At 40.4% G+C, this 11,129-nt stretch overlaps 1 protein-coding gene across 5 annotated transcripts in view; it reads right to left on the bottom strand.

Moving 5' to 3' along the window:
- The window catches only part of sulf1 (sulfatase 1), a 90,611-nt gene continuing 79,482 nt past the window's right edge, over positions 1-11,129 (bottom strand). For 2 of the 5 annotated variants that reach the window (XM_060861390.1, XM_060861389.1), the window contains exons 11-18: positions 10,459-10,669; positions 9,727-9,982; positions 8,702-8,798; positions 8,248-8,342; positions 6,721-6,893; positions 6,451-6,593; positions 5,397-5,520; positions 1-1,813 (exon numbers count right to left, since the gene is read on the bottom strand). In XM_060861390.1, the coding sequence (XP_060717373.1) occupies positions 1,035-1,813; positions 5,397-5,520; positions 6,451-6,593; positions 6,721-6,893; positions 8,248-8,342; positions 8,702-8,798; positions 9,727-9,982; positions 10,459-10,669 (1,878 nt within the window). In that variant the 3' untranslated portion in view covers positions 1-1,034. Of the gene's footprint in view, positions 1,814-2,467; positions 2,522-3,349; positions 3,384-5,009; positions 5,048-5,396; positions 5,521-6,450; positions 6,594-6,720; positions 6,894-8,247; positions 8,343-8,701; positions 8,799-9,726; positions 9,983-10,458; positions 10,670-11,129 lie in introns of those variants that run through there. The other 3 variants (XM_060861391.1, XM_060861392.1, XM_060861394.1) reach the window with 3 other exon arrangements.

Genomic DNA, 11,129 nt, shown 5'->3' on the forward strand with positions numbered 1-11,129 from the left:
TCTATTTAACGATAAGGTTTATTTCATAACAGCTTCGTGGCTTTCCAGAAGCCAGAATTGTTTCTTCCAATGGATAAAAAAACCCAAAACAAAACAGCATTTTATGCATTTTAGTGAAATCAGTCCAGAGATCAACATATTTTACTTCAGACATGAAACCAGACATTATTCCATTTCATAAAAAAGAGAAAAAAAAGAAAAAAGAAAAAAAAAAGGAGGGGAAAGGAGAGGACGAGTACAAGCACAGAGCAGCACATCGTTCAGGTTCAGAGATTCTTGTGAGCGTGCTCGTGCGCATGTGAACGCATTATATGTAAAGTAAATACAGCCGAGGAACGAACCGAACCCATTCACATGGACCGGATTCACCGTATAATCTCTCAACGACGTGACTAAAAAAACGTGCTCAAGCAGAGTGTAACACCGTAAACCTACATGTGTCGTGCAATTAAACAGAAAACACACCTTCTTCTAGAGACAACGATCGCGTAAAAATCTGAATCGCAGGATTAAAAATAAGAAACAGATACGTTAGGATCGTAACCTAATCCTAACCTCCTCATCCAGGAATATTACAGTTCTATTTTGTAGATATTCTTTCAGGTTGTTCTGTGCTCTCAGGTTAAAGCCTGGTGTCCTGTGTGTACTGTTAAGATCGTCAGTGTTTGAGAAAGTGCATTAAACCTTTCACAATGCTTTTTTTTTTTCCCCCCCTTGTGGTTCTCGGATGTCTGAGTGCAATGGTTTCACCAACTTGCAGAGTCTTTACAAAAATACATTACAGCTCCGTGTTGGTGTTGAAATGTACAGAAACCCAACATTATGTTGCATTAAGGCTCTTGATCTCTAAATATATATATATAAAGGTATGTCTTACAAAATACATAACACTGATTTCTAATAAATGAAAGCTCCAGTAAAAAAAGAAATTAAAACAATAAAATTGTTTCATAATACAATATTTAGCCCAATCTCTAAGATCCAGCACTTAGTGTCTCTGAGGATAAATGGCTTTGGGGCTTTTTTTTTTTTTGTCAGAGCAACGTGCTGGAAGAAGAAACTGGCAGACCGCTTCCTTCTGAGTCCTGAGATTCATGGGGCTCTTGGGCATAGAGTGTTAGGAGATTTTGGGGCGGACGCTGGGACGGAGACGTCTTCTCTGCTTGTGACGGAAGCCTGGCTGGTAGGTAGATCTGGGCCTCGAAGATATCCTCCCCTTCTGCAAGACGTCCTCCTTTTTCTCCGAGGGATCTGCTGAGATCTTGTGGCATCTCCAAGGCAGAGCTGCTGAGCAGAAAATCCAGGTGTGTTTCCAGCTCGGTGAGTCCATTCCCGCTGAAGCTCAAGTCATCTCGATCTAGCTCGTTCTGCAGGTTCTGAGGCTGCACGTTTTCCACACGCTTTGAGGCGTGGTCTGAAGGTTTAGTAGGAAGTCCTTCTGGGAGCTCATTTGCTGATTGACGGGTCCACTGAGAAGGAGTCACAGGGGTCATGGAGGTAGGTTTTTGAGTTCCCGAAGTGAGCACCAATCCTGCTCCGCTGGCTTCCTCCATACCCCCGGCCCCTGACCCCAGGTCTTCCCACGGCTCCAGCTTCTCAGTTCGGTTCAGTTTCTTTAAATTGCTCAGCAGTGCAAACATACTATCTACATCCTTCTCAAAGTTGGCCCAGTCTTCCAGGCTGGGACTGTAGTCGTGTCTGTGCTCAAACAGACTCTCGTTCACGCTGTACAGTTGTGCCAGTCCTTGCCAGTTGGCGTCCTCGGTGAAGTTGGGCAGCTTAAGATCGGCGCCCGTCCCATGCAGGCTGTGTGCTGGAGGGAAGGAAGGAGAACAGGGTGACACGGTCAGCCAAGTCTGAGGGAGAGAAGAAGCTCTTTGGAGCACAAATGTGGATGGTGACTAAAAACATGCAACCATGCATGGCCTCGAAAAAAGTATTACAGAGCGAATAAAATGGTGCAGAAATAAAACACTTTACATAAATGCCACTACCATCTAAAGCAATAAGCACTGAAAGACATAAAAGCAGATAACCAGAAGTTCTCAATGGCCTGAACACACAGATGGATAAAATCCCAACAAATCAAGGAACGTCAAAAACACAACAAAATGCTTTTTTTTTTTTTTTTATCTTGAAAGTCCAGATAACCTGGAATGAAAGAAAGAAAAGGGGAAAGTCCCCACACACACCACACGCGCACATACAGTACACACACACACACACACACACACACGAATGCAAGAAAATGGAAATCTGCAAGTCAGTGTATTAGGGAAAGGGTCAAGGCCTTGGATTATGGAGCAAGCGTTCCCAAAGCAGATCAGGCAATATAGCTGGACAAGCAGCAACAAAGCCACACCGTATCAGCACTGAACTGTGTCTAGACTCTTGTGTGGAAACAGTATGGATGACTATCTGAGATGTGCACGGAGAGAGAGAGCGTTTCAGACACTCTGAGACTCACAGGAATGAAAGGCTTGGCCTCCTCAACTTTGACCACTTTCGGTGCTGCTGTTGCCTGGTAACCCGGTAAAGCCAAAAAAGACGGCAAGTCAAGAAGTGACAAGTGAAAAAAAAAATTCTTTTTCTTTTTTTTTTAAGTAAAAAATAGTGTAAAAAAAAATAATAGTGAGAAAAAGAGTCTGTATGTAAAAATACAGAACGTTTAAGGGAAATGCTGCCCATATGTATGCTGAAATATATTTAATATAATAACTACTAAGTTATAGCTTTATTTTTAAGGTAACGCTGGTCACTGATGGAATATATAACATTATAATATAAGCTATACTGTATGATTGAACTGAATTAAACTGGACACATGTTTATATTTCTTTTATCATGGCGAATAGAAATGCTCTTAAACTTACTGGGGGCTAAGAGGAGAAGCTGAACTTACAAAACTAACCTTCTGTGTTCCTTTGACTCACAGGGAAAAAAGCTTTAACAATTTTCTATTTTGCAGCATAAAGATACACAGTTATAAACGCCAAGCTATTGACAATAACTTTAGTGACAAGGGTCAGTGCTCCGAAATCTTACAAATAAGTTTCTATAAAGTTTTGAATAAAAATTTGTGAAAGAAAAACATAAAAAACCCCCACAAAAAAAACAGTTGAACTGATATCCAAGTCGTCAGTATATTCATACTGTTTGTTTCATTGCTGATTTACAAAACAAGTACTGCTGGAATTAACCTCTGGAACGAATGTTATTAGCAAAACACACACACACACACACACAAACGTTTAGCTTGATGCGCCCTAGTGGATTAGTGGAAATGAGCTGGCCCATGCAGTTATATGGGGAAAAACGAAGCATGGATGAAATCAAAAAAGGTGGATACCTGTGTGGATCATAGCTTCCTCCATCTTTACTCCCTGATCAGGAAAATAAGAGCAATCAAATGTTAATGTGTCAATCATGGATGGGGACGGAAAAAAAAAAAAAAAGAAAAAGACAGACAGACACTATAGTTCTGCGGTTGTCTATTCATGCACAGCATGGAAGCCTTAAAGAGAAACCCTGTTAGAGAGATAAGACACAGAGAGGAGACTCGAGAGCCTCAAGAGACTCAATTTATAATGTAAGAAAATTTGACCAGCAGAAAAACTGCACACAAAAACACACAATTTTCTACAAACTAGCAACTAAATTTACTAATATAGCTAATATACTAATTACTAATATAGCTTCTCACAGAGAAACGTAAATCATAATATAACCTTGTTAAGCCATGAAATCTCATGTTTAAATCATTTTTTCCCCCCAAAGTTACCACAGATTTTCTGCAGATTTGGGCCAAGATGCACCTCGTGTGACATCATCATAACACGATCGGCCAAAAACTCTTCAACGTGCGTGTGAACACGAACACAACTATCAGAGAACGTCGTTACACACGTCTTTAGTGGTAGGAGATTAAAAGAAGAATCCTGTGCTTACATTTTTGCCAATTGGATTAGATTTCCACAGAAAAAATACAAACACAACACCGACTGGAAGAACAGATTTGCATTGTGTATTAAACGTTTATATGGATGTTTATTTAACTTAAAATGAAGGAGTCTCCAGTGTCAGAGCCATGTAAAAGTCTTCAGGACTGAGGAAAAAAAAACAAATAAATAAAAAATATGAAAGATTAAAAATATTAAAAATATTTAAAAAGGTAAAAAAAATATATTAAATAATATTATTTAATATATATTTGTTATTTTTTTTTAAATATTTTTCATATTTTAAATATTTTTATTTACATTAAAAATTAGTATATTTTTAATTATTATTTTTAATTATTTTTAATTATTTTTAATATCTTTCATATTTTTTATTTATTGTTAAAGATTAAAAATATTAAAGATTAAAAATATTTAAAATATTAAAACTATTTAAAAAGAAAAAATAATATATTAAATAATATGAATATATATAATTTTTTAACTTCAAGACAAAGAATAAAAGACTTTAATTCTGCCTTCGTGTAAGTGATAACTTGTCTCATGTGCATTAAACGTAACTAAATATATGAATCGTATAACGTATAAAAATATTGGAACTGGTGAACTGATGTGGTATAAGAGGAATACGACACTTTGGGGTGGTGGTGTTGATTATTTTCTTATAACAGCACAAAACCCTCACATAATCAATGCACCTAATAATTAATATGCATATCATTTTTCTAATACTAATATTCCAAGAGATCTTTGTGTTGCTTGGACAACGATCCTTCTAGCAGCTTGCGTTTCGGGAGATTTACTGCCTGAGTTAATGATGTATCAGCCAGCACATTAGATAAACACCCAAATTAGTTGGTTGTAGATCACTGAAATGTTTGGTGGTGATGTAGTAAAATTATTAATATATTTTCCTGATTTAATGGCACTTGAATTCCTCTCTGAGAATAAATACAGTACAAGGAAAGGTAGAGGTTGAGATCTTTATACATATATTCCTTATATACACATTTATGATACATGAACATTACTTAAGAATGAAATGAAAAGGTCAAGATGACACTTTCACTCCTGATCTGGATGAAGAGCTGGAAGGAGAGACAAATGTAAAACATGGCTGATTAGCGCTCTGCTTCCTGGGGGAATAAGATGGGAACGATTACGGAAGGACGTGTACGGGTGAGAAGAAGAAGAAGAAGAAGAAGAACCTAGTGTCCGAACCCACAACTGTGTACAAATACATGATCAGGAAGTCATGCTTCATGCAACACACAGAAATGATGCACAACCAATAAAACATGCTGGAGCATAAGGACAGCCAAATAAATGTGTCAAATATGAGTATGATGATATTTCTTTGAAAGTTCTTTGTGAGGCACTGAGCCTGACGGTCCAGCATGTATTTAAAGCCGAGAATGAAAAGGACTGTTGTTGTACCTGTGTCTGTGCTTTTGGCTCTGGGGTTGCACTGCTTGTGGCCCTGGCAGCTCCTCAACTCCATCAGCTGCAGGTGGAGCTGGTTCAGGACGTCTCGATCCACCGTGTAAACCGCGTTGCTCAACTGCAAACACACGAGCATCGTCTCGGTCAAGTTACGTTCAAACATATACATGTTCTGTTTGTGGTTTTGGATACAGTGCTAGTAGTAGGAGTAGATCACAATAAAGTGTTTATTAATCAACACTGCAATACCATTTAAATTACTAAAACGCTTAGAGGTTTTTTTAAGCTGCTATGATTCATGATAATATTGTTGTTATATTACTGCAGGATCGAGCAGACAAACTGCCCTGTATCTCACGGGGATGTGGTAGCTTAGTGGTTAAGGTGTTGGACGATTGATCAAAAGGTTGTGAGTTCAAATCCCAGGTTTACGAAGCTACCTCTGCAAGGCCCTTAAACCTCAATTGCTCAGATGTATAAAACCAGATAAAAATGTATGACGCTCTGGATAAAAGTGTCTGCTAAATGCTAACATACTAAGATGAGCGCTATCTGCCCTCTTCGACATACATGAGCTCACAGATACAAACAGGGTACAGAGTACGTCCCTCACACCCTGAAAGCACAGCTAACTTTGTTCTCTTGGCTCTCGAAAATAAACCTAAGCGAACGCTTCTGTCATTTTGTCCACGAATAACCACTTCGTTATTTGAAACTAAGCAACTTTTTAAAAAGGTTTCAAACTCCGCCCACTTCACAAAGACACCGTGCGATATATACCTGAAAAGATCTTCAGAATATAAAACCCATTATTTAGGACAAATTAAATTTTCATTTAATGTGTTAAATAATAAAGAAATCCTATTTTTGTAAAAGGCATTTTGTTAAAAAAAAAATAAAAATAAAACTTAATTTAAAATAAAAACAAAATTTAAATTTAAATAAAAAATTAAAAATAAAAACAATAAAATTAACAGACTAGATTTTTAAAATTGTTAAAATATTTATTTTTTATGGTATTTAATAAGACCATTGGTCACTGACTCACCTGATAAGGGTCACTGTTCAGATCGAAGTACTCGAGAAATCCAGTCGCAAACTCACAGAACAGAGTGTTGTGGGTTTCATTTATGGTCCTCAGACACCAGTAAGTGTTGTTATTGGAGCTGGTGCAGGCACAGAAACCTCCCACTGTACAAATAAAATCCATTAAAGCATCTTAAACTGGAACAAAACTCACCGACGTTAAGAAGCGTCTTAACGCTGGTGAGCTGTGACTCTTAAAAAGCATTAAATTATGAGTGTGTTCTTTCCGTACAGTTCCAGAAGGGGGCGGTCTGCCAGTGGTCGTTGTTGTGGGTGAAGCAGGTGAGACCAGGCATGCTACAGTCGTCTCCCTTCTTTTGCCTCTTCCTCTCTTTTCTCTCTTTCTTCCTTCGGCGGATCTCGTTATAGAGCTGAACCTTGCTGTCCACCTCCTGCACTGTTTCTCTGCAGAACACACACAACATTGAGATCTTTACTGCTGAGAAAGTCTCTGCAACATCCCAGATATGGATACACCACGATGAGCAGAGGATAGGATCTCTTGCACAAAATGCACATTTAACCAGTCACTGCTATTTAATGTCACCAGTGATGTCACGCTCCTGAGTCGCCGTCTGGTTTCCAGACAAAAGGAGGCAGTTTTTCTTTGGCAGCTTCGTAGCTTTATTCTTAACGCTGTCGAATCCAAGCAGCTTCCAATTTAAATGGATCTGCCATCCAACAGCATCTATATGAGGAACTTAACTTAAACACTCCACAAGATTGTCCTTGGTGAGACACTGTGGAAAACTTCTAATTGTGTATTTTCTGTGTAAAGCGTTATCTAATGATGTTATCTGTCCAGTTATGTCTATGTAAGCTACAACTTATATGATTATGTTTTGAACATGATAACTTTTAAAGCGAATGTTACACAATAGGGAGGCACGGTGGCTTAGTGGTTAGCACGTTCGCTTCACACCTCCAGGGTTGGGGGTTCGATTCCCGCCTCCGCCTTGTGTGTGTGGAGTTTGCATGTTCTCCCCGTACCTCGGGGGTTTCCTCCGGGTACTCCGGTTTCCTCCCCCGGTCCAAACACATGCATGGTAGGTTGATTGGCATCTCTGGAAAATTGTCCGTAGTGTGTGATTGTGTGAGTGAATGAGTGTGTGTGTGTGCCCTGCGATGGGTTGGCACTCCGTCCAGGGTGTATCCTGCCTTGATGCCCGATGACGCCTGAGATAGGCACAGGCTCCCCGTGACCCGAGGTAGTTCGGATAAGCGGTAGAAAATGAGTGAGTGAGTGTTACACAATATTCTTCCTTTTCATTGGAATGTACACTATTAGGCCTTTAGCATATGGACATGAAATTCTCTCTCTCTCTCTCTCTCTCTCTCAACTATTATTACACTTGAAAGCCATTAGAAGCTTTTATGCCATTTGCGCTTTTAAGCAAAGTGCACTGCTGCTTTTGGATCTGCGGTTTGAAAAACGATCCGTCGGCATCGGTCAGAGACGCAAAGTGCACTCTAGAGCATTGGAGGCGGCGTGACGGCCAATCACTCAACCGACGGCGATGAATCGGCCGTCGCGGCAAATAGTGACTTAACCGCTCAGAGGAAACAACCCACAGCAGCAAGGAGTGGAAGGGAAATTCTCAAAGGCACCGTGTCACGGTATTCCTAACGCTCCGTCGACACCCGTCTGCTCCGAGTTCCAGTTAGCGCTCGGCGGGACTTGTACATGCAGAGTGATGGATTGTTGAGTTTGGCTCAGAGAAGAAACAGAAGAGAGGCAGCGAGATTAATTAGGACAAACCTTTTCTTTCCGCAGTCGCACTCATCTGGCTTTCTGCTCTTCAGGTGCCCGCGAACTTCTCGTAACTTTTTCATTTTATCCTGGAGAAGCTCGATCTGTGATCATTAGAAAGAAATGTCTCTGTACAACCGGTTCTTTCACAATGACACAGCAAAATGATAGAGAAATAACAGGATTTTGTGAGGAGTTTAAATCTGGGGTACAAAACGCACACGTTCCGGCTTAAATCAGACCTGGGATTTATTTCCAGTATTAAGTTCTTTGGGTCAGTCATTAAATCTTCACTTGCACTTGACACTGAGCGCAAGATGACGTGACCCCCTGCTGCACCGATCGGATTCTTTTAACTGGTGCTTCTTGCTATGATCGTTAAAAATCTGCTGGTCCAGAATTTAATCTAGACATTAAATTCACATGATGTTAATCAGACAAGTTCCTCCTGTTACTGCTTTACCTCCTGGTCGACAAAACTCTTGTGATCTTTCCAGGCTTTGGACGACTGGTAGATCTCTCTTTCGCAGTGCACGGTGTCGTTTAGCAGGATGTAGCACCTGTAGAAGGCATTTCGGCAATTAGTGAAAGGAACAGAAACGTTATACATATACATAACATACAGCAAGGACGGCTAACGTGTCACACGATACGAGAGGCCAAAAGATGATGCCGTGAGTTGGACAGGCGACTGTCAAGGATGTTACTCTTTAATCGCAGCCTTAGCAAATTTTCACCATAATTTAGTCATATCCGATTCCCAGCCACTAGCTAAATTGTGTCTGTATGACAGCTATAACAGAGGGAAACTTTATCCCGAGACTCACGATAGCACAAAGGACTATAAAGCGTGTAACTGACATCAACACCATCTGCAATACACACATTTACATCTACAGCATTTAGCAGACGTCCTTATCCAGAGCGACTTACATTTTATCTCTCTCTTTTTTTTTTTTTAATACATCTGAGCAATTGAGGGTTAAGGGCCTTGCTCAGGGGCCCAGCAGTGGCAGCTTGGTGGACATAGGAATCGAACTCACAACCTTCCGATTGGTAGCCCAACACCTTAACCACCTATACCATAAATTTACGTACAGGTTGTAAATTTAAGCTAGAAATCTGTACAAAGCTGTGCTTCCAGGTCTGTGTAAATACCCACAATGTGTTTTTACTGAATTATTGGAACTTCTGATAAACAGAAATAGCAACAGGAAGGTAAAACCTTTTCTCACTAAAAAACACTAAACTGTACCAGAGTAGAAAGGTTCATTTAAAAATGAACTTGTTTTATTATTACAGTGAGACACCTAAACATTGTCCAGGTAGTCAAATATCGCAAACATTACCATTACGTCTAGAATTGATCAAGAACATAAAAACATTTCAATTCTGGTTCGTGTGAATTCAATTCTAGATGTGAATATTTCTTTAAGAGCTGTTTTCCAAAAGCATTTGGAATGAAAGCTTAAGACGTTTTTTTCTCACTTGTGTGTGACTTTGAGTGAATTGTGGTAGCCCACAGCGTTCGTATCGTCAGCCAGCATCTCCTCCGAGGCGTCGTCCGACTCCGGCTCAAAGTCAGGGTCGAAGGAGGTATCGGGCTCGTAATGGCGCTTGCTGATTGGACGGGGTTCTGAAGCCAGCTTGTCGTCTTCCTGTAGGTCCACGGCATAAATCTCACCCTCGAACTCTACAGACAGCGAGCGTGCGTGACGAGTGTGGACGAAACGCGGCCTGTAACCTGGTACGTGAACGACACACGCATTTGTTTCATTAGGATGAATTTTATCCAACTTGTACTCTAGTTTTATTTTATTTACACCTTCAATGTCTCACCACATGAGACAAATCACTTTGTATTTTGATGAAATATCAGAATTGCAAATCGTTTGCTTAAAAAGATCAATTCAACAAAAAAAGATTGTTGTTTAAAAGTAATGCCTCATTTTCTCACATTTGTACTTGGTCTTTAAATCTTGCTAAAAAAAATAAAAAAATACTAAACTTACTAAACAACTCATAGAGAATTAAATCTCTAATTAATTGGCTGTGCGTGTTGTACCCAGTAGATGGCACTAACACACTGATTTACGAGATTTGACTCATTTTGCACTACACAACAGCACAAGAGCTACACACTTCTAATCCAAGCAGTCTACTAATTTAATACTGGTATAATCTGTATTATTAGTCACGTTGGAGGTTGTGTGTACTGACGTGGTCTGCTGCTCTGTGAGAGGTGTCTGTGTGCTCGGCGTTCGCTCTTTGACGTTTTATACGCTCGGTCTTCGCAGTGGCACTCTTTTCCCCGGGTGCTGTAGGAGCGCAGTCTCAGGCTGCGGGCTCTCTTCCTGGATGCGGCCTTCAAGCTTCCTTTACACTTCTGCAGGCGCCATTTCCCCGTAACGTCCACGATACAGTGCCATTTCTGTTAAACATGACAGAGTCGATGTCAGTAAAGTTGGTCAGTGGTTAAATGTCTGTGGTCGTGATGGCAGGTTTAAAGCCCAGAACTGTCACATAGAACCCTGATCAAACTGCAGCCTGCCTTTAACTTCAATAAGGACATCGAGTGCGTATAATGTACGTGAGTCCAAGGCGAAATTAAAGCCCTTTCACAAAAAGGAACATTCATATTCATTCATTCATTCGGGTCACGGGGAGCCTGTGCCAATTTTCCAGAGATGCCAATCAACCTACCATGCATGTCTTTGGACCGGGGGAGGAAACCGGAGTACCCGGAGGAAACCCCCGAGGCACGGGGAGAACATGCAAACTCCACACACACAAGGAGGAGGTGGGAATCGAACCCCGACCCTGGAGGTGTGAGGCGAACGTGCTAACCACTAAGCCACCGTGACCCCCCAAAAAGGAACAAATCACTATAA

Source organism: Tachysurus vachellii, chromosome 25, assembly GCF_030014155.1.
Source record: "Tachysurus vachellii isolate PV-2020 chromosome 25, HZAU_Pvac_v1, whole genome shotgun sequence".
Lineage (NCBI taxonomy): Eukaryota > Metazoa > Chordata > Actinopteri > Siluriformes > Bagridae > Tachysurus > Tachysurus vachellii.